The sequence below is a fragment of the Contarinia nasturtii genome, unplaced genomic scaffold (assembly GCF_009176525.2).
Source record: "Contarinia nasturtii isolate CC-2019 unplaced genomic scaffold, AAFC_CNas_1.1 Cnas_scaffold_1240, whole genome shotgun sequence".
Classification (NCBI taxonomy): Eukaryota; Metazoa; Arthropoda; class Insecta; order Diptera; family Cecidomyiidae; genus Contarinia; species Contarinia nasturtii.
Genome location: NW_022198581.1, coordinates 2,314,661 through 2,339,956, shown reverse-complemented (window position 1 = coordinate 2,339,956; position 25,296 = coordinate 2,314,661). Strand labels below are relative to the sequence as shown.

The following is a 25,296-nucleotide window of genomic DNA, read 5'->3' as shown; positions in this document are numbered from 1 at the left end:
AAACAAGAATTTTTGCTATCTTCGACCTGCGCTTTAGTTACTAGAGCATGAAATGTTTACACTGCTTCTCTTATTCATACCTGCCGCATTTTTGTTCTGTTTGTGCGCTCACCAAGCACATAATATTCAATATTTCTCTTCTTCTGCTTCTTGCTGTTTATACGTCTTTTTTCTTGCTTGCACATGACTCATATTAAAATCATTCATATCGCATAGAATAAAATATGAAAAAAATATGTGGTATGTGCATATTGAATTCGACCACAATCTTATGTAATTTAAAAGAATAATAAAAAAAAAATTAATATTCAACATCAATGACGATATTGACATTTTATACATCGCATTGAAATTTTTTATTAGTTTGCTTGACGAAAATCTTTTTTTTTTTTTCAACGAAAGCAAAAATATCTTTAAACGATAAGTAGAATTGTGGCGTTTGAGTATTTTCGATATTGTCGTTATGTCTTTAAATTTAACATAGATCCGGTATACTCAACCATAACTAAATCATTCCACTGACTACTTGAAACTACACTCATTATTTACCATTATTTTTTTATTATTGATATGTTTGCTTTTAATTTTCCTCTAACCATCGACTTCGTGATGTAGTATGCTTGTATTGTCTTTGTCTCTTCTTTTCATGCCCATTATCAATTGTCCACGTAGTCGTGCCTAGTATATGCATAAACTATGAATTTATGTCAAAATGATAGCTTTATCATGGAAAATGGAAATGAAATGTTCCCACAAACATCGATCGTTTTATGATTTGCCGCAAAATCATGTCTTTTTCATCAAGCAAATATTACTTACGTTCGTACAACAAATTCCAGTTTTAGTTTCTGCTTCAACATTTATACTTACTTACGTGCACTTAGACTCTTAAAGTTCTGATAGTTATCGACTTCGCTGAAATGAATATGCTTTTATCTAGAAGAAGAAGTTAAAGACCAAAAACAAATGGAAGAAGAGAAGCGAAGATAAGAATAATGCACGAAATTTTATTTGGTTTTTTATGCTTTTTTTGTGTAACCACGGTAAGTTTTTATTGGCCATTTTTTTACATTTTTTTGAAATCATTTTTATCAATTGTTATTTATTGAGTTTTTTTGTGGTGTATATAAACATTTTTTTAAATTTTTTGTTATAGATTTTTATGTTGATTTTTTATTGTAATATTTTTTTTTCATTTTGTTTTTTTTTTGTCTATGTATTTTGAATGCTCTTGAAATGATATTATAGTTACATTACATAATAAATAGGCTTTAACACACATCATCAACATCATTTTTTTCCTGTTTTCATATTTTGTTTGCCAGTGTCATTGCGTTCTCAAAACTTGAATCGTTCCGAAAAGTAAAATAAAATTTAACGAAAAAAAATATACATATATATCCCCCAATATCTTTTCGATAAATAACATATGTGCTCCATGCCAATGCATTAGTGCTTGATTTACTTGCTTTTTTTCTTCTCTTTTGTACCGTTTACTTATCTCAATCGATTTCACGCTTTCTTCTGTATATTTTGTACCGGTGTCTGTGTCGCTGAGTGTATATGTGTGAAATTTTTGATTTTGATAGCATTACTTCGTACACATTAAACGTGTTGCATAACTGCACGATAATTAATTTGTAATAAATTTTTTTTGTTATCAGTGTCTTATTTTTTATTGTTTTATTTCTGGACATTGATTTGTTGTTTAAACACATATTTTACAATTAAATTTCTTTTGCTAAATCTAACTCTAACAGACAACATGTACAATATACTTTTAGACAACAATAGAAAAAAAAATGGTGGCTATTTTGTCATTTGTTTAGTAGCATCATCAGCACGTTGATTTGTTTATTTTTGTTTTTTTCATACTGTTTGTCATAGCATAACATCCATTTGTACAAACTTTCGATCTCACTCTAATGCATTTTCAATCATAGCGTGTCTTTAAACTTATCGCATTCGATTTTCTTTGTCTTTCTTTTTGGAAAATTCATCCATACGTATTATCTCTATCTGTGTGTATATGTGTGTGTATTTTTTGAAATTTTCTGATGTAATTCACTCTCTGAACTCTGGACAATTTATTGACTTTTACCATTCCATTTCTCATTTTGTGTTTTGTATCCACTTTTCCTTTCTAAACATCAAATACAATCCTTATTTATCACTTAAATGTTGTTGTTTCTTTTAAATTTTATTTGCTTCATTCCTAAATTAAATTAACCAGTAAAAATGAACCAAAACGAATGAAAAAAAAAAATAATAGACAAGAAAATTATTATAATAATAGTCATAATAATAGTAATATAATAATAATGATAATAATAATAATATATTTTATGTATGATTAAAAAATGTTTTTTTAAAAGTAACTGTATAAACATGAATAAACGTTTAACGTGGAAATTCTTCATTTTTCTTTCATCCTTAAAAAAAAAGATCGTCCGTTTTCTTTTTTTGAAAATGAAACAACTTAAAAGTTAAAAAAAAAACTCCATTGATGATGAAGAAAGAAAGAACAGTTTGTTTAGCGCTGTGAATTTATCTTTCTATTGTCCATCAATAATAATGCTTGGCTATTTGTTTGTTGTTCTCGGATACAGAAATTGCATCTCCTTTCTGTTCCACAGCTTTCGAAAATTTTGACTATTTTATTCAACATACAAATCGAATCGATACATTTGACATATCGCATCTGGGATTGCGACAAGTGCTCATCGTAGTTTGTGCTCACAGAAAAATTTATTTATAGTATTTTGCTTGGTTTTGTTTTTAACGAAAAGATATTTAAAAAAAAAACACAAAACCAATAGCAATGCACTTGCGTCTGATGTCGACATTTCATCGAAACCATAATCAACATTCATTCGATGAGCAATCATTACAAGCTCAAGGGAGCAAAGTTTTCTCTCGCTCTCTAACACTTATTTCCTTGAATTCAATTCGCATGTAGAGAATGAGAAGCACATTGACGTGCAATTCTCAACGCCTTTGTTTTTGTGTTGTTGTTGTTGCATGGCCACGTAGGAAAAATATCATTTTGAGCGATATCCGAATCCATGTGTATTATTTATCATGTATTACATTCTCTGAATATCGCGATCGTCACACTACAGATATCAACGACCGATAAATTCTATTCATCATTTGAATTGCCCGTTTGTTCATTTGTTCCCATTGAACAATATCGGGTAGTTAATTAGTATAAGTTGTATTTTAACATCAAGATTTCTTAGGATATTTGATTGTTGTTGATTTTGATTTCATTCAGAGTTTTTACGCTAAATGTTATGTTAAATGTTCATTGTAGGGTATTTGTTTTCTAATTTCATCAAAATTTTGTGGATAAATTTTGTTTTTTAAAAATTACATGCTTTCAAATGTTGAATAATAAAAAATAGTTCAAGAAAAAATTAAACACATGGATGATTATAAAAAAGAGCCATTAGTAAATAAATGTTGATATTTATGATGTTGTTTGTAGTTCTTGTGTAATATTAGTCTCAAAAACGCTATTAATGTCGTTTACTTTCTTCATCATGCCGATTTCAATCGGTGGTTTATACTAAATGTCAACCATATTGAAAATTGTTGGCTTTGTCGTACCCCACTAATGGCCGACAATTTCACAAAAATTCATTAATATTCACATCTTTTCATTTATTTTCTCATTATTTTTTTTGTGTGATTCGTAATTCGAATCAACATCAGGAATCATTTGTTTGTTTTCTTTTATCGCTTCTTCTTTTCTTTAAAAAAAAAAATGCGTTTTCCATCATTCATACATACACTCATGCCCACACCCACACACAAACCAAAGGGGTTTTCTTCCATCGAAAGTCCCTATTTTACGTTGCATCTTTTACGATTTTATCAACGTCGGTGTGTGTGTTTCTTTTCTATCATTTCAAGTTTATCTCATTCGACGACTGCATTGCCAGACATATCGACTCAATGTCACATGAATAGTCGTTATTTTCATCGCATCTTTTGCTCTTTCTCTCTTTAACTCTTTTGTCGCTCAAACTAAAAAAAAATTATTAAAATAAAGAAAAGAGAAGATAACATTTTGATCTAACGCTAGGAAAAATGGATTTAAAACAAATCATAGAAGAATTATTATATCGGCAGCATGGCATCTCTTTCTCGTTATTTTTCTTTTTCATTGTATTCAAATTAGATTTGTTATTATACTATTATAAACTAAAGCCGAATTTTATTGTGCAAATGTTGTGAGTTTGTTGTTTAAAAGAGCTGATTCGAAATGAAAAGAAAAAAAAAGTCCACAAGTGTGGATCGGCGACAACGGCGACAACAATCGATGATGGTATATGCCGACCAATGAATGTAATGGCATTTGCAATTTTAGTTCTATGACTTTTCTTCTCCATCTTCGTTTTTTTTTTGTTTTTCTCCTTTCATTTGTGTTATTGTTTCCATTGAATAAAATAGAATAGAGAAAATAAATGAAAGAAAAAACTATGTAGTAGTTCTTGTTGTTGTTACTGTTAGAGTGGTGTGTGCCATGAATCTGATTTCTTCTGCTTTCGCGCTACTTTCAGCTTGATTGAATACCGTTTCGTTTGGTTGATTTTTTTTGTTTGTTTGCTCAGTAATGTCGATTTTATACATATACATATAGGTATTACCGGTAAAAGACTAAATTAATTGAAATGAAATTTAGATCGTCGACCACATCAGACAGATCTTGGCATTAAAACATAAATAGATTTAAAATCGACACGAACGAATGAGAAAATATATAGATTTATATATAATTAATAAAAATATTTAATATTTAAATATTTGCTCAATCACCACTTTCGATATACACACATGCATCAACACATATTTGTGTTTTTCTCTGTCTTGCTCTGCGTATGTGTTTGGTACATTTACGACAAATTTTGCTCACAGACTTTAACAGAAACTGTGTCAGATTGATTTTCTTCTATTCAATCACTGTCTGATGTTTAAGTGAGCGGCCAATCTTTCGTCGGTGTATTACATTCAGGTGTCTTTCCTTTTATTTGTTTCGTTTTTTTTTAAATTCTCTATATGTATATTTCTCAAATTTCGCTTAATTTACTCACACAAGACTTGAAAATGCTTCGATATTTCGTTCAATGTGACGCGTAAAAGTTTTGGGAAGCATGGAAAAATACCAGCTTATTAATAATTTTTTTTTTCAGCCTCATTAGATGCAAGATCAAGTGTCAGTGAGAAAAACGATTTCAGACCCGATCCTGAGGTGTATTTTGAAATTCTTCACAGCGTATTTTCATTTGTCGTTTGTTTAAATAATTTATTTATTGCCTCTTCATTAATTTTTTTTTTCCTCACTCATTTCCTGCTCATTCTCACATTAATTGTTTTTGGTTCGTAAATTTCGATTTACGCACAAAATTTACATTCGTTTCGTAATTGAACGAAGCTTCACAATTCCAAGCTGTTTAAAATGTATGAAAGTATTTTGGCTTTGTTTGTGTGTGTGTATGTTTTGTTGTTGTTGTAATTCTTGTTCGAAATAATGTATTTTTTGCACTGTTCTGAGATGACGTAAATAAATGTGTAGCCGGCAAATGTGAAAAAATGTTAGAATGCCGGAACATTTCTCGAAAAAACTTTTCCCAAAAAATTCGGGAGAATTTCTCTAAGAAGATTTACCGAATTTTTAGGGAAACGCTCGTTCGGTATGAAGTATTTTTCGGTAAATGTTCCGGCATTCAAAATGTTATCATATAGCGCACTAGTTTCATTCATTTTACGCAGCATAGTTTCTTTTTGTTTTTGTGTTGCAAGAAAACCATATTATTTCGTTCGTTCATGTGTGTATTTCTTAATTTAAATTGTATTTCAATTATTTGCAAGTGTTTGCATACAAACTCAAGTTCGTCTTATTTTGCCACTTTCTGTCAACAACATTCAAGAATGTGAGTGATGTAATAATAAAATCGAATATTTTATGGATATTGTATAGATCTTGGATAAACAGCAGGACTTAACTTACTCGTTTATTTCTCTTTTTTTTCTCTCTCGTCTCGTTTTCAATCCATACACACAGAGAATGAATCGGAAGCGACTCAATTGTTTGTGTGTATGCATTTCATTCGTTGCGCGCTGTCGAAATTGACGATATCATTCGAAGGTTTGTCAGTTTCATGGAAGAGGAAGCCAGTGAAAAAAAGTAATTTTGTATTGAAGATAAGTCCCGTCTATTTATGAAGATATTGGTTGATGGTTTTCCGACGAACTGAATTGTGGTGTGTTATGTTGTTGTTGCTGTTGCTGTTGCTGCTGCTGTTGTTGTTGTTTTTGTTGATGTTGTAGTTGTTGTTGCCGATTCACGTTGTCCATTGTGAATTGCACGTGCAGTACGTGGTGGGAATCACAGGCGCGTAGTATACACCATTCGCAAAGATCAGTCGCAATGTATTGGCGTTCTGGTCTTGTGCGACACTGACACCGGTACTGCAAATTGGTTGCAATTGTTGCGATTGGGTGGCATGAATGATTTGCGATGTTTGTGACTGTTGCTGTTGCAACTGCCACGTTTTATCGTAGTCATCGGGCTTCGTTCGACACGTCGTCAATTGTGTCTGAGCATTTGTCGCTTGCGGTGTTGTTGTTGCTGATACAATACGAATCGAGAAAAAAAAATTCATACACGGGAAAAGTAAAACGGAAGAGAAAGAGAAAGAGAGAGCAAAAAAAGGGGAAAAATGAATTCACAATTGAATTTGTTGAGTTTCTTGGTAAGAAATGATCGCATTTGGATCTTAAGAGCTTTTAAGAAATACGGATACACTTACTGTGCACAAAGAACAATGGCTGCGTTTGGATTTGCTGTTGAATGTGTTGTTGTGTCTTTTGTTGTTCGCGATAGTAAATTTCCATGGCCAATGTTTCGATGAGCGAAAGTGTTTGACGGCGCTCGTGGCCCATCAAACAGACAGTCGACGTTTCGACAACATCACGTAAATGCATCAAATATTGATATTGTAATGGCTCTTCGTCAACGCCCCAAAAATGATTGCGCAAATACGATTCCAGTTTTATCGTTTGCGTTCCAATATCCGGAAAGTCGATGAAGAACCGTGAACACATGTACCTGTAATGAATAAAAAAAAACCATATGGTTATTAGATTTTTCATTGCATTTGCATACGGAATCAAAAATTCTAATTGGAAATGAAAGCACAAAAAATATCGCACGTATAGCAAAATTCTTTCGAACGTTGTGGCGCAAAAAGCGTAACATTTTCGTTATTTTTTGCGCGACAATTTTTTTTGTCGAATGTTAGTTTTTGCGAGCGATATTTCCGTTGATCGTCTTTGAGCTGTGCTGTACTTTGTTCAAATGTTGTTTGTTTGTTTGTTTTTTTTTTTTGGTTTATAACTAACAATTCAACTGTAAATGTATATAATTACAAGTGTCGCACTTACCGTTCCAATGTTTTGATCTGGTTATAGTCGACTGGTCGATAGTTTCGCACCAGTAGATTACAGTATTTAAGTAGTCCACCACCGCGAATCTCTTCGGGTTGCCGTGTTGAGATCAATTTATTTTGCAGATGATATAATGCTTCTTGGAAATCACCATAAACCGATTCACCGACAACCGTTGGATAGAAATTTTCCGATATGGGCAAAGCGGCACAATCATAAAATAGTAACAATGAATCCAACATGATTTGAAATGAATCAACGCTAAACTCAAATTGACGTCGCATTGTATCGACAAATTTCAGTTCGACATTTTTGTGACCGGGTGAATTGCCCAGCGATATCAAACTCCAACGATCGCCGTCATTGTTGTTATTCACTTTTACCATTTTACCAACATAGGCCTCTTTCAATTGCGTATTGTGTGTGATGCGACGACGTGACACACCTTCCGGTAACAAATCCATCAATGTATTTAAAACGGCCATTTTAACACGATCATAATGACGACCTGAACTGAATTCAATACCAAATATGAGATCTAAATCATTGTATGGTTGCGGTTCAGAAGCTAAAACAAAGAAAATAAAATAAAATTCATTGAAATTGATTTTGAATTCATTAGACTATAGAAAATAGAATGCTTTCATTGAGAATTCAAATTATCTCATATTAAATAGCTAGTATTAAACACTAGCCGTTAACATAAATGTTTTATCATATTGGATGTTGAGCTATTGCCTAAAATATGAAAATGATGTTGTGCTTACCTATAACATGACTAGCTGCGCCTCCATTTATTCGGATATCTTTTACTTGAACACCACCACCGCCTAACGCAACATCTAATTCCAATTTTTTTCGTACCATTGTTACCAAGTCTTTGAGCTTAACTTCCAATGTTGGAAAATTTCCACGACCGTGTATGGCAACAACATCGTTCATAACGTCGTTCAATTTGCGACATTGTTCAAACGATAGGACGGCCAGGCGTCGCGATGTCGTCGAAAAATTGCACGATGTTGAAGACTCACTGTAAATTATACACAGAGCAAACACCAATGAAAATATTGAAAAAAAAAAATCAAGAAAATCACCACATGATCTCATTTAGAAACTGTGTTTTATAAGTGACGCCTTCGTTTCGGCAACACAAGCAGAACATGTGGAATGAAAGAGAGAAAACAATCGAATAATGGAATGTACTTACATTTGCAAATGATGTGTGCTGGAGGAATCAATTACACTCTCCAATGAACCATGATCAGAAGTCGTCGATAGGATTGATGGCGAACTAGATGTGCTTGGACTTGGTGGCGGTGAAACAGAGCCACCGTCTGAATGGAAGCCATCATCAACTTGAAGTGTATCCATAGTAGAAGACGACCGTCCACAAGAATCGGGTACTTTTAACGTTTCCCCGGTCTGTCATTATCAAATCGGAGCCAAACGCAAAAAATCATGAAAAAAGAAGAGAAAAAATAGAAAACGAAATTAGAACGTTAAAATTTACATTCATTAGTCGAGCATTTGATTGATGGTTACACAATAATATTCGGAACCACAAATGTCAAAACATCGACAAAAATGTTGCGCTATACAATTTTTTTATAGGTATAACCCAGATTTTTGATTGCACGCAAACTCACAATATAATTTAAAATTCGAACTTTTTGAATTTACCGATAATAAAGTTTAAAAAAAAAACACAGAACCTTCAATTACAGTCTATCAATTTGAATGTTCTTTTTTTGTTGCAGCCCCGCATTTCCAACCAATTTCAATTTTCAACGACATTCGAACACTTTCAGCTGGATGGTATTCATTTTTATATAAAGATTTTCACTCATGCATGTTCCTAACAGCTTTAAACTCAATATGTCAAATCACCTATAATTAAAATTCCATACGATGAGTTTTTTCTCACTTCTTCTTGCTATTGCGTTCAAATGATTGCTCTTCGATATGTACCACAGCATCACATTTGTGTCATCCTTGAATACGTTTTTTATACCATCCGCTTTTTTTTATCGTAATATTAACACATTTTCCGCGTGGTTTCTGAGAATGAAATTGTGTTCGGTGTGCGTGTGTATAACAAAGCAAAAAAAAAAAAAAATAAGAAACCATATTTGAGACTGACATTCATTTGAAGAATTTTATTTCACGTTAAAAAATATCATATAATTCTGAATTGATGCAGAACATGCTCGAATGCCACAACAAAAGGAAATTATTGTGTTCAATGCAAACGTATTAACGAATCATCTTCAAATGAACGAATCAAATTTCAAATAAAAAAAATGAATTCTCATATTTCTGCCGTAAATTGAGCGCAACATTTAGATTCGCATCGATAAATCGTTGATTATCGCAAACTGGCACAGTTTAATTCAAGGAAGTGAGAGATGTTTGTGTTTTTGCATAAATATTCAATTAATAAAACTCCTACATAAAACCGAGCTCGCTAAACAATGGGTGTGAGATAATGTCGCTCAAGCGACAGACAGAGATAGAATGAGATAACAATCGGGAAACGCGTATGGATTTGAGCGCAGTACTTTTGTTCTAACGTGTTAATTATAAGACAGTTTTTTTCATCGTTTTCTATCTTTATCTCGTGTCGTTATCTCATCGAACGATGAAAAAACAACCTGGAAAAAGAATACAAACAGTTAATTAGCCAGTATTCGTAGTTCAAATGGTATGGCTGTCTATTCGACTAAGAATTTGTCTAACATCTTAATTGATTCATAATATCTTTGCGTATTTGAGCGCAAAAATTATAAGTCGGATAAGATTGCGATCATTTGTTCACGTCCAATTATCGCAAAACAATAAATGAAAACGCATCCGATAAACTAAGCAGCTGAATTGATAGATCCCATGCAATATACAGTATGTTTCATTATAGAGAGAGGTTGATTTTTTATAATAAAACTCAAGAGTTTTACAAAATTATTTTATATACATTCTATTTAGTATCTAAGCTACGGCGCCACAAATTAATATTTAATCCATTCTCCTGCCTTCTCGATCACACAGGCACATCTATTCGGCATACTTTTGCTCAAATTTTCAGCATATTCGCTTTGAAAACCTTTCCACTGGCGCTGAATGAATGAACTGAGCTGCTTCAAATTGCGGTATGTTTTACCACGAAGCCATGCCTTAATAATAGCCCAAAAATTTTCGTTCGGATTGCAATCGGGTGACTGTGGCGGCCAGTCCATTTGTTTAATGTAATTTTCCTCTTTCCAAGCATTGCATAGACGACTTTTGTGTTTTGGATCGTTGTCTTCTAATAGAAGCCAATTCGAATTGTGGTTGCCATAGAACTTCTTAGCGATGGGTAACTGTGTCGATGAATAATGTTGGTTCATCCTCACGGCGCTTGGAATCCCCGTGAATATGGTCAACTTTCCAAAACCAGCTTCACAAAAGCAACCATAAGCATGCACCTTTTTCGGATACTTTACCGTGCGAACGACCATTCTCTTTTGGGCTCTAGACTAGGCATGGGTAGTGCTATTCACCAGCCAAAAGAATGACTCGTCAGTGTATATAACTTCGCTCCAATCTCTTGTTGAATTTTGCTTTGCCCCGTCAGTGCCTTTTTCTTCTGGTTTTCTGTCAGAAGCGGTTTCTTCAATTTACTGCGATAACGAACACCGGCAACATCTAATCTTCTCCTGATAGTAGAGCGCGAGACCTCTATTTTAAGACGGCGTAGCCGTTCAACACCTTGGCTCTACAACATACCTAAATTTTTATCGAACAACTTGACTCTCCGTTTATCTTCCTGTTGCGAGGAGGCTCAGTTTGGCTTCAGATTGGGCTGGTCGTTCACTTTTTTTTCATGCTTATACTGCTGGATTCACTTTATTACGAACCCTTTTGACTTTTTAATGTATTTAGCAGTCGATGTGATCGACATTCTTTGTCCTTTTGGATGCAAATGCAGAAAAACGGCTTCAAACCGTGAATGAAAATGTTCGGAAATAATGTTTTCGTTGCACAACAAACACTGTACTGATTTGAGAGCTGTCATTGTTAATTGGCGTAGTAGCTTAGAGTCTCATATGGCAATACCAAAAACATTTTTAGGATATTTGAAATTTGTGGTAGTTAAATCAACCTCTCTCTATAATGAAACATACTGTACATTAAGTGAACAAAACTAGACCTCAGAACAAAATTATATTAATGATCGGCGGCATCTTTTACTGTTGAAAACAAATCGCCTGATAATAAATAAGTAGAATAGTTGCGAGCAACTAGATAAAGTTGCGAAATGTAAAGAATAAAAATATAATCTCACATCGTTGTTGAGACTTCATAATATTTACATTAGTAAATGAAATCATCGCTTGATTGAGCATGGCATCATTGATCTATTTATATTTATTTATCTAGCCACCTGATTAAATCGAGATGCCAAATATCAGACATAATCAAGCAATAATCGACTACGAAAAAAAAAAAGTGAACTTATTCGATTGAATGATTAAAAGTTTGTAGCCGAAAATAGTAAAATGGCAAGAAAAAAAGGATGATGTGAGAGTGTGTGACTCCTTTCTTATTGATAGGATTGATTCAAGTTGAAATGGTGTATCGATTTTGTTGTCCCGGCACAAATATTATTGTGAGAGTGTCAATGATATGCTTGCACGCAATTCTGAGAAGAAGAACAACAGCAACAAAATTCGAATGAGACTTGCAAAAAAAAAAATCCCAAATTTAGCAATAATAAACAGGCTCCAGCGCGTGCTAATGAAGGTGGTGACATTGTCGGCAAGTGATAATAGCCTTTTAGTTGGGTGCTCATTCTCATGTCAGACTTATTTCTTCTTTTTTTTTCATTCTCAGCTCAATTCAGTTTTTCCGAATTTAATGTTTACGCATATGCGTATGTTTTGGCTTAATTGCGCTAAACCACATTAATAATATAAATAGGTTTCCTTTGCACGTTCACCAAACAAACTCACTCACACACATACATACATATTTATACGTTTCGTGTGAAACTTACACCATTTGCGGTATGGCCTTGTTCGGCAACATGCCGAGTAATAGTAAACAACAAACGCAATGAGATATTACATGTGTTCATTTGAATATAAAAAAAATCCTCCACAAATACACGACACTTGGTGTATCAGGTGATGAGAAACGTGTACCTCTCAAAAACTTCAAAATTTTAATTTAGAAAAGCATCTCAACCACTTTTATTTATCACCGCAGATCATTTGAAATGTATGTTCTTTTACTTCATATAAAATACCTTTCATATTTTTTTTTCTTCTTCTTCTTTCTAATGATGAAAGAAGAGAAAATTTTATCAACACCGAAATTTACACTTACAATCGAGGGATACATTCCATTCAATTTGGAATGTAAACTGTGTGACGAATTTACTACGTACAACATCAACGGCATGTGTCTCAACGAATAAAATAAAGAAAGGCTCTTGAGTACGATGCCGCGCATCGCCAATTTACGTTCACTTTTCAAATTCTATAATTCGATATTTCAATATATGTGTGTTTAGCTATTGCAATCGTTGCTCGGTTCGATTCGAGAATTTTGAAAATTGTTTTTATATATTGCAAACCATGGTGGCATAGCGTAATGTGTATGATTCGAATGTCAGACTCATTTCGACCGTTTACACTCTCTGATGTACATGCCAAAATAATAATTAATTAGACGGTAACAAAGGGTGTTTGTGTGAGCGCATTTAAGCGCACTTTTATGCTTATCTGTCATCATAAATTCACTGTTGAAATGACGGGTTAGATTGTTCATTTGCTTCGTTCACAAAACACAAGCTTGTGTCCGTTTTGTATTTGGATTTTTTTTTGTACATTCGTTTAGTAGATCGTTCTCTTACGTTATGATTGTTGTATGCATGGCAGTTTTGCTGTTTATTCAGTGTTTTTGTTGTTGTTGCTTATTTTCTGTTTCTTTCTAAAAATTTATTTTCATCGTCGCAATTCTTCATATACACATTATAATTTGAATTTTATCGTGATGTAAAATGGTTTAAGCATTCAAAGCACACATAAATGCACATGGTCTTGGTGCTTATACTTTTACTTTGGTTTACATGGCTTTACCTAATCGATTTTGCGTTATTATTTTACGATTGCAAACGTGATACACACTGGAAAATTCGAAATGCATATGGAGCAACAGCTGAAGTTGAAAATATGCGCCACACCAACATTGCCATCGAATGCATATATCCATTGACGTCATCGAACAGAATGAATTCCAGCGAAGTTGCCAATACCAATTTTTTTTTTTTTTAAGTGAAACAAGTTGTGGCAAATATGTACGGTGTTCCGCCACCACGATTTTATCAATGTAAAATGTCTATGCGTTAAATGGCGTTTAAGGTGCTCCAATTTAAAGGCCGATTTAAATATTCAATTTGATTTTATAAACTTCGGCGCTTTCGACCGAAAATTAAAAACGACAGCGCGGTGGCGGTATCGGCGACATTTTCTATTAGAAAAATTGCCTATCATTTTAATTGCTTATTCATACATATTACGACGTATTCATAAGTATTGTGTAAAGTAATTTTGGTGTAAATTGCAGTTTGTTTTTTGTTTCAAAAAATCAGACAGCCGCTTAAAACAGACGCCTTCAAATGAATGTTTCTTTGTTGAAATTATAGTATGACGTCGAAGCATAATAGAATAGACACAGATCCGGATAAATTTCGGTATATACGTACGATGAAAAAGAAAATTCGGTCACTGCACATAAACAATCTCCATGGGGACCCATTTCGATTTATTTTCGTTTTTTTATTTCTTCAAGTGTATGAAGAAAGAAAAAAGCAGATATTTTGAATAAATAATAATAATCAAGCTTAATGGAGTTTTTGAGTGCGCGAAAGAGACAGAGTGAAAGCAAAAGAGAGAGAGAGCAAAAGAAACGCAGAATGATTCGGCCGACAATTTATTCAGCTGTCCAAAATGGTAAGCGCACGTAAAACTGAAGTGCACACGCTCCGATTGCATTCGCATACACACCACATACATATGTATATGCCTGCGCGTTCGTTTCTCTTTCACTTGTTTTAGTCATGTGATGAATCTTCTCTGGCCGTTGTTTGTGTGTTTCTAGTGATTTTTTGTTGTTGTTTCCAATTGTTTTTGTACGGAGATTTGATTTGGTTCCGGTTGTGTGTGAAAGTTTCTTCTGAAATGCGGTTTTAACCGTTTAGCAAAAAAGGGAACACAAAAAAAAAATTGCACAGCAACAACAATAGCCAACAACAGACACACATTTTGTACAGTGCACAAACAATAATCAAAAATCATTGCCATAAACAAAACCGGGTACGAGAGCATTGTTTACGAGTGTGGCCGTACAGTCAATTGCGCATTTTGTAATGGGCGTTTGTGAAAATACCTGAAGCAAATACAACGACGAAACGAAACGAGAAAAGAAACCATACCCAGAAACACTGATTTTTATTCTTGGCTTATTTTTGCCAACGAATTTTTGCCTGCTGGCTTTTCACAATTTTCATTTTGCAAAAGCGCGCTCCACTCGTTCCATGTGCATTTCACTCTCTCTCTCTCTCTCTCTCTTTCTTTCTGTCTCTCTTTCATTCATTCCCTCTAAATAATGCCAAAAAATTTGTCATACATTGCAGAAATCAGTGTGTCACCTAAATTCAATGTTAAGCAAGCGTATTTGATGATGATCATGATGGCGAAATTTAGCCGTCACACATACATGATCGCATCACTTACAGCCATATAGCATTCGATTTTTATAAAGTCGTACATAAACTAAAGCAGTACATGACTTGGAGTTTTGAGTATTATTATTTTTTTTTGATTAAATAACGATATGAGAAATTGCAACTCGTTGTGTTTTGATGCACACATTTTCATTAATGTGCAATGCGTTTGTCTCTGTGTTGGTATTTGCCATTCACATGGCTAATCCAAATGTCGTCGATAATCTGATTATATCTATTCAATGCAAAAATAACCGAGATTAATTAAATGATGTAATTGAAATCTTGGAGTTGAATGCAATTGTAATATATGGTCGGAGATCGACACCGTTCGGCGAGAGAGTGAATGAATTCGCAAAAGAGTGTACGAGAGTGTGTGTGTGAGAGATAGAGATAGTACATCAATATGCAGTTAGAGTGAACGTGATTTATTTTGAACAGATAGCACTCGGTCGCACGCATAAATTAAATTATCCAAATGCAGCAAGAGCAAGTTGGCCGTATGTTGGTATTGTGTATATTAGTCGCGCGTGCACACACATATCGACTAAGCGAACACACACACACACACACACACACACAAATTCAAATGCAAAGCTTTGCAAAAGAAGGCAATCATCAAATATTCCGGATCTATGAGATAGTTGGAAAATTTTGCGGCTTGATTTGAATATCGTAAAACGCATAAATGATGTTGACATCCTATTATGGATGAGATATTGGTTGGAATGAGAAGGTGAACGAGACTATGAAAGATAGAGAGCACGATGGTGCAGACAAATTATAGACCATATATTACCGCAAACGATCACCGTAACCAAACGAACATGCACATGTCGCATACAAGACAGAGTAAAAAGCGTACACATAATTTAAAAGAATTGGAAAGAAAAATCCATTCACTATCAGTTGGATTGTGTAAATTAATGCTCATCATTCGCTATTTTCATCGGAATACTACAACCACTTCACGCTCTTTTGTTTCGATTCAAACTTGTTTCGAAGCAACTCTTTTTTCTATTCCACTTCTCAGTGACTTTTCTCTCTCTCTCTCTGTCTTTCTCTTTCATCATACGTCAATGTTATCGATCAATATTTTCTATTTTGCAATTTATTATTTTTCTCACAATATTTTTTTTTCGCTTCGTGCAAAAGCAATACACAACATTTTAATACGTAGAATTTATGTGCTCATCTATTTTATTTCACTTTAAACACAAATGACATCATCAATGCTGAATTGTATATGGTTGATGCCAGTTCGATAAATAAAGAATCAAAAAGAAATCAAACAAACAGAATCGAAAAGAATAGCAAATAGAAGAAAAAAAAACAATACAGAATTTACATAAATTCGCATGAATTGATTCAAATACATTCCAAATGAGTTCGACATTTTAGCACGGCATACTGATGATGATGCGATGATAACATATAAAATTAGGTAATATTTCGGTTCGTGGATATTTTTGGAAATACAATTTTTTGACATTTTCAGAATGAATCGCATTTGTATACACGTAAAAAAAATACAACCATATTGTTTTAACGTCGATGAATTGTTCGCGTTTTTCTTTCTTTTATGATATTTTATCACTCTGTTTCCATCGCTGTTGTTTGTTCAGCATTTGTTCCATATTTATCGTTTCCATTGAAAATTATTTGTTAAAAAATCGTACACACACACTGTGTTTAATTGATAAATACGATCTCGGTTGCTGTTTGTGTGTGTGTGTGTGTGTGTGTTTGCATAGTTTGCATGAAACAAATGAATTTCTGTGTCATTTGTGTATTTGGAGATGGATTCAACATTGATGAGATTGAGTACACCCAATAAATTGTGTATGCATGATTCAATTCGAAACAATCGATACATTTAAATTTGGTCTATAAACATTGTGTTTTATGTTCGCATTGTGACTGTTTTTTTTAGTTCTTTGTTATTTGATGTTGGATTGTGTGTTTGGCACACAGATCATATACGAACCGAATCCAAATAGAAAAGGCCAAGTTTTGAATTGTTCTTATCGTACGGTTATCGTCCGAAAACTATCTAATGAATTGAAATTACTTTGTCACATCATTTACAATCTAAATCGTTAACAATATGCTTGAAGCGTTTTCTATTTACTACATTCCAATCTACATATGCTCTCTATCAGTGGCTTAAATCATTTGGAGCCAAAAGTGTTTTGCATTTATGGACAGAGCGATCAGATGATGAGCGCATCAAGTCGATGACATGTTCTCGTATATTTTGGCACATGAATTCATGTAATTGGTTTTTCGTATTGCATGTGATCATCGAGCTATTATGCTATATTCGACCGCATACATCGTGGGCTCGATGTATTTTGCTCATTGACTTAAACTTGATAACAATGATGTATACGATGTTTGTTAATGGTTTGTTTGATTGCTTACTTTTTATGGTTTTCAAAATGACTTTTTGTGCTTCAAGCGTACATCAAATGTTATCGGTTTGTTTTGGGCCATGGTTGGTTGTGGCTTTTAGCTGTTTTTGTTGTTGCATCAAACAAAATCGTTTTACTTGTGCGTGCATTTGATTGATATGTTTCGTGTGTTGTTCAAAATGTCGTTTGACCGCATTCGGGTGACAAGATATACATGACAACTCACCCGAAACAACAGCAAAAAAACAAGTCTATTTTATTGCTTTCCTTTGTCACACAGTAAATGAATTACTCTCTCTCTACGTGGCTTTAGCTAGCGCGATATGATGTTATCGAGGAATGAAATAACATTCAACAACAAGGAACCACATTTTATTATCACCTTCATTTAAATGAATCAACAACATTTCAATTAAAAATTTCAAACCAAAATGTGTGTATTGGCAATGATTGATATATGAGTTAAACGGTACCGGTTGCATAGATTCGATCTAGACTACTAATTGGCTGTTTTAAGTCAAATATGTTCGAAAGGTGTTAAGTAAACGGAACCGATAAAACATATTCAATTATTATTTAAATCAATAATTACCGGAAAATGGTTTGTTTTCAACAATATTAACTTTATACCGAAAATTATATCCAAGCACTGAGTTAATGAATGTATCCTTCAGTTGCAATTTTTTTTTAAATCAATCATTGGATGATAATAGTCGACAGTAATTTGTACTGATGATTTAATCAATCTTACTCGAATGTACTAGAATGTCTATGAAACAAAAAACAAGTAAATAAAACGTGAACGATAGCAAGTAGACGTGATTGCATTGAGTATCAACTTGTTACTCATATAAAGTCAAAGAGATCGATAATAAAACGTTTTAACAGCAAATTGTCTTTATAAAAACAATGTGCAAAAAATGTCATCATTTTGTTCGATTCTATGAAATTTGCTAGAATAAATATTATGAAAATTCCTAAACTAATATTTTATTTCTAGCGAATTGTTCATTTCACATGTTTCTCTCCCTCTCCAATGCCATGTTGCTATGTAACCAAGTGTAATTTGTCACAATTAAATGTGACCATGATGCCGATACAGACACAATGACTAGTATTTCATATCCTATCTGATTGTATTGACCACTAGTATTGATGAATCAGTGCGTTTTGGGATCGATAACCCTTGAGCACTTAGATACCACAAACAATTTCAACAATTTCACTAGTACAATATAAAATAAAATGAAATGCGATTCATTTAAGGAAAAATGTCACACATTCGAATTGCATATTCACAAATGAACGGAAAATTGCTTACTCATGTTAATTATTTAAATTACAATAAATAAAAGTGAATTAAGTCAAATGCACAATTAAAGAATGGAAATGAAACGGTAACAGTGAATATAAAATCGAGCAGTTCCGTATATATAACATCAATCGATTGACAAACGTATAGAATAGCATTAATACATGTGTTAAATATCCAATTGTAATTTCTTTGTGCACATTTTTCATTCCCTTTTCTTTCCGTAGCAAATCAAAAATAATTGAATTTCATTATTAGAATCGGCACTTTATCTTACCGGACACTTATGCTTACATTTGTCCATAATCTGTTTAACTTTCATACGTATGTAAGGTGGTCGGTTGAATCAGTTGAAATGATAAGTCGTATCACAAAGGCGAAACACGAATATGGTTCTATATCAGAAATGTTTCGGTTTGAAAATAAATGTGCTGTGTGTTTCATTGGTTTTTGTTGATGGGCATATCATTATATATTTTGAATGACTAAAGTGTTATTGTTGTTGTTCGTTACCTCTGTGAATGTCCCATTTTGAAGTGGAAATGTACTGAATTTTTCAAAATTGACATGACTTATAATACCGCATAAACGCATAAACAATGTCATCGAAGCAAATGTCATCGAATTGTTGACAATCATCAAAAATGATGGTCTATTTTGTGAATTTAAATTTGGCATTTTGCTCTTTGGATTGTAAGGTTGATGATGTTTACATTTTGATCTCTATACAATTTGGGAAATAAATTGACAGTGAGAACAAAAGCGCGTCTAATTAAGTTTCTAGACTATAACCGGATGAAAAAGGATACCGCACGTACACGACATCAATGAATATGCAAAATGTCAAGATTTTGCCATCACACATTTTCTGGATCATGTACGGTCTTGATTCAACTTGTTTAAAATCGGTTATTTATCAAATGAGAGGACAGCGAATGAGAGCTTGAGAGTGATGTGTCACACTGTTTGCATATATCTGGTTGGTATCTCAATGGAATTTCGACCGTCAACCGTTGTTCATCGCACAAAAGCGAAATTAAACAAACAATGAAGTAAATAAATCAAATGTGATATAGTTGATTTTTGTATGAATTCCGACCACATCATTTATACGTTAAGTTGCTTTTTGTCATATGTTGTTGTTGATGATTTTTTTTCTTCTCCTCTCCGCTCTTCCCGTCGCACCAAATTGTTCGATGGACACACATCAGCAGTGGTTTGATTTTATGGGGTTTTTTCCCACAATTTTTCAATTAATTTTATTTTTTGGCTCCAGTGAATTAGCGTTTTTTTTTACCGCACATACACTTTATCAATTTTCACTATCTCTACAAACTCTAGAATTTATTTGTGCAAATTTGACATTGACATCGATTTCGCATGCCATCCATAATACAAAGAGTGATGCGGGTGATATGAAATTGCAACTCAAAATTGAGAGGTAAATTTGAAAGACCAATGTTTCAAGTTTTATAAATTCTTTCAATTTTACACATCAGCTTATTTTTTTTAAATTCTTATCACACACCAAAAAAATTGGTTGATCCCATTTGTTTCAAAATGTTTGCATGCATGCAAAACATGGTTCACATTCAAAAATAACAAAAATAGAAGCCCATGCCAAAAAAAGAGACTAAAACAAAGTGCAAAGCATTTGGATAAAATCGTTTTGTGAATGGGAGCGAAAACAACGAAAGTTACCGCTATTTAGCGTGGCACGCTGACAATGTATGTTTTTTTTTAAATTTATGGTTTGCATTCCGAGTGGTGTATTTTATGTGGTACGTGCGTTTTAACAAGCCGAAAAAAAGTAAAATTGGCTCATTATAATTTTTTTGTTCAGTTCAGACGACACATTAAAGCATTTACATTGGTGCAAATATTCACGCACTTTGCTCACATAGGGTCACATGTTTGATATCAATCGATTTTAATTGTAAATTGTTATGGTTGGAGCTGTTGTGTGATCGTGTGCATGTCAAATTACGGTGCATTGTCATCGGGTGTTGTAAAACGCGTTATGCGTGATTTTCATGTCACTGCCATTATTTATTAAAATGAATGTGCACCTCATGAAAAATGTGTGAGCGTTTTGCATTTCACAAACGGTGTAATATTTTTATAGTTCAATGATTCAATGGAAATATATGGCAATGTTGTCGAGCTTTCGGTAGAGAGAGTGTGTGTATAAAAGGCAAATTGTACTGATTTTATACGGGTAGAAACCGACCTTTGAAATGTATTGCCATTGAATCAGCACATTTGGTAGCATCGTCGACTAAATGCCGGTTACAACAAAATCAACGGTGAAAATTTCGAAAAACAACAAAAGACAAAATTATGTGATCGAGGGATTTTGAATCTTGTATCTATAGAATTGCGTTTTTTTTTAATGAAAATCAAACGAAATAAAGAAATTGCGTACCACACAGTAAACGACCGATTTCTTAAGTTACTCCAAACATATTAAATTGTTTTTTTTTTTTTTTTTTTTTTTTAAATGATAAAAAAAGGGTTTTTTTTTTAAAAAAGAATGAAATTTAATTGAATGACCACAAACAAAAATTTTCTGAATATCTTTTCCATGTAGCGAGTAGAAAAAGTCGCTATAAAAAGTGTTATTGCGCAAAATTGCAAAGCGATGAGCAAATTCATTGCGTTATACCTGTTTATTTCTTGTAAATAGCCAAAATAGCCAGCAATGATTCTTTTATTTCGTTTTTGTTTTTTATTGCCGTTTTCTTTATATTTCAACTGATAGGATCCCTTTGATAGAAGTGCTCTTCTTTACATTTCGAGTATGTACTTTTGATAAGAGGATTCACCAGTGTTTATTCAACAGAGCTTCAGTGAGTTTAATTTAAATATGTAGAGAATTTTAAAAAAAAGCAAAGCAATAATTATAAACAAATGATATGACACGTTTTGTGAAAATAGCGAGAATATCCGCTTGTCGAAATGCTAGCAGCAAATCTATATTAAGACATTTGATTATTGCGTAATCAATTACGTTGATATATGGTTGCCATAATACACATTCAACCTAGTTGACTTAATGCTTGACGAAATGCATATTAATCGTGCAAATTGCGATTTTTTTCTCTAATTTTCTCTCTCTCGTTATTTCTTTTTTGGTTTTGATAAACGGAACTAGAACACTTTATCGTTGTGCATTCGGTATTTTTTTTATTGTTGTTGTTTCTACGAAGCCAAAACATGTTTTAACTCAAGCAAAAGTGAATCGCAGTGAAGTAGAAAAAACTACACACGCTAAAATGCGATTTCTCTAGGCCACTAACCGGGAGATAGCAAGAGAGAGAGATAGACATGTGCGGCAAAATCTCGTTTGATATTTTTAGATGACCACAATGCCGAATGAATTTTGATGACGTGATGCGATTTACATGTTTTTGTGCATTCGAGCATAGGTTTTTTTTTCTATACCGAATCGAGACTCGGAAAAGAGTGAAAGAGCATACATCGTATTCTAGAATATTAGAAAAGACTCGTAAACATCTCGATTTAATGAAATGCACAAAAAGATTCTTGACAAAAAAAAAATAATCGTAAATTAAATGATGTTGAATTTCTCAGACACGATGTGATTCATTTTTCAAATGATGGTGTCTACCTCCTAGAGAAAAACGTTTCATCAAAATTGTCCATATTCCATTCGAAATGAGAATGGCCATTATGCGTAATCTGAAGCACATTGGATATGATCTTGACATTCAAAAACTTTAAATCACAAAAACAAACATGGCATAACAAATAATAACACAATAAAACAAAGTTACCTTGTTATGATATGGCAAGCTTTAGGAGGGAGATGGTGAGAAAATCAAATATTATTCCGCATAAAAATAATAAGACGGAATTGAATTTGGTACACGAAAAATATCACTTGCAGAATAAAATCAATAAAAAAAAACCAGAATAAAATCAATAAAAAATGACTCACAATTACTTGTTGCTTGACAATGTTTTCAATTCAATTTCATTGTGATTTGTTTAAATTTGTGTGCATACATTTCGATAGAACAAGAGCACAGTTGTTATATTGTGACTTTATCGATTACCAACGATTGTTGTAAATATTATACCTCTTTTTAATACAGTTATTACCACATGATATTCATAGCGTTACTGTTGTTGTTTCCTTACCTTTATAGCTCAAATAGAGCTGCACATTGAGCACGCGATGACAGAAAGAAACAAGCACAACTTTCTATATATTTGTGTACCGCAAAATTGTTATTCAAGTAATAGATAATAGAACTAACTGTTTTGAATGTATTTGAACGAGAAGAGAGAAAAATCCGAATCATGGATATTCATTTTAGTTTATACAACGAAACAGACATCGCTCTCTCTCTCTCTATCTCTCTCTCTTTGCATTTGGCATTCGAATAGTAAATAACCGTCTCGAAAAAATAATTATGAGCAAACTATTGAAAAAAAAATGCTCGATCCGATACATACACTTTTGCATTTTCGTATAATGGACAATTATATAAAACATTGTGGATTTAAATCGCGTGTTTTTCATTACTTTTTCTCTCTCTATGAATGATTGAGAGACAAATACAATTTTTTTTATTGAAACCATTTTGGCTGGAGGACATGAATTCCGATATGGTTAAATGGAGTTCATGTGACGCTCGTGGCGCAATTAAAAATCAAATTCAATTTAAATGTTTTCCTTTTCAACTGAAAAAAATGTGCACATCTAGCATCATGTCGAAAGTGACAGCACCGAGGATATCATCCATTTCAAGAAGCACAAAATAAAGTGAATGAGAATAATTTGTAAACCTCATTAAAATTAACTTTCCGAATGAAAAACGAAAAAAAAAAAATCTGCAAAAGCAAAATATGAATTGTTTGGTTTTCATTTTGGACGTTTTATGCTTGGCGGAAAAAAATAAATATGGATGAATTATGCAATTAACGAGCTTCATAATACGAACCAGAAAAAAATACCGATGGAATCTCAAATGTTCATTTATTATATCTGTTTTTTCGGTGAAGTTTCGACGTATATTTTGAAATGTGCACCAAAAATGAGCTTATAGCTCACAATAGTGAAGAACGAGACACACACACATAGAGAAAGAGAGAGAAAATAGATAATAATCTTGAAAAGAGTCGTTTCGTGAAAGGCCAAATGAAGTGTGTGTGTGTGCGTCATATACCCAGTGACAATGGTGAAATGATGATGGTTTCTGTTAAATAATCAGACAGAATCAATTCTGTGGAGAATCAAATGCGTTGCAAACACAACGAAATGGAATGCCAAATTAAATGATTCTCCCTTGCTCTCGCTCACTCACCAAACACAACTCTCTATACGTAATATGCACAAATTAACGTGTAACACGCAAATTTTACGCCAATTCGACAGCATTTGTTGAGCACTTTAAACAAATAGCGTTATATGCTGAATTAACAACATTGAGACAACGACAACCACAAAATTATTCGTCACAGCGAAAAAAGAAATGAGTGCTTCGGTTAGAAAACCGAAAATGATTTGTGCATTATCTCATGTTGCTATTGAGTGTGTTAAAGCAGACGGGAATATTAAGAATGAACGTGCAAAATGTCAAATTTACTTTTTTTTTTATCGTTGTCTCTTTCTCGTTTCTCAACGAGAGAAATCATTCATTTCAACGAATTCACTCAAGTTTAATTTGTATATTTTGTGTGTTCGTTTCACGCGAAAAGTGAATTGTAATGAAACGGAGAAGACGACATGTGTAGCAATTTGCCGTTTATGACTTGATGATGAATTTCATGGTGGCAGCTTCCTGTTGTCGAATTTTGTCGATTTCATCGAAAGTATCGCCGAAACACAGTCGTGTAGCCGTTGCTGGCACGCTAAATGAATAGATTTTATGTGCTTTAATTGATGCACGACTTTTTGTATGCTACGGAAGAAATGCCGGCATTTCGTCAATAAATACACACTCATACACACAAACGTAAACGACCAATTGAAAAAAAGCCACCAACAGCCAACCGCTTAGCATGCGCGTGTTTTTTTTGTCACTTCAAATTCTATTCTAAACTTTAATATAATATGCATGGCTATTGTGTTTTATAGCTTTTGTCAAAATTATGCAATATACATAAAAAAAAGAACGTGTATAAATGAGAAAAAACAACACGCTGAGCAAGGCGCGAGTCAAAGCTAGCAAAAATTCTGTCGCGCCACACACACAGAGAGACACATATCAATTCGGGCAACGCAATCGAAAATGAAAATGAACACGAAATGTTGAGTGTACGAATGTGATGGGCAAAGAGGAAAGAGAAAGAGGTAAATATACATAGTTAAATAGCGCACAAAA

At 33.3% G+C, this 25,296-nt stretch overlaps 1 protein-coding gene across 3 annotated transcripts in view; it reads right to left on the bottom strand.

Moving 5' to 3' along the window:
- Positions 1 to 1,200: 1,200 nt before the first annotated feature.
- LOC116345464 (terminal nucleotidyltransferase 5C) overlaps positions 1,201 to 25,296 on the bottom strand; it is a 62,718-nt gene continuing 38,622 nt past the window's right edge. For 2 of the 3 annotated variants that reach the window (XM_031774874.1, XM_031774875.1), the window contains 5 exons: positions 8,663 to 8,877; positions 8,223 to 8,485; positions 7,453 to 8,023; positions 6,819 to 7,117; positions 5,055 to 6,637 (listed from right to left, as the gene is read on the bottom strand). In XM_031774874.1, coding sequence (XP_031630734.1) covers positions 6,351 to 6,637; positions 6,819 to 7,117; positions 7,453 to 8,023; positions 8,223 to 8,485; positions 8,663 to 8,877 — 1,635 coding nt within the window. In that variant the 3' untranslated portion in view covers positions 5,055 to 6,350. Of the gene's footprint in view, positions 2,216 to 5,054; positions 6,638 to 6,818; positions 7,118 to 7,452; positions 8,024 to 8,222; positions 8,486 to 8,662; positions 8,878 to 25,296 lie in introns of those variants that run through there. The other variant, XR_004201502.1, reaches the window with a different exon arrangement.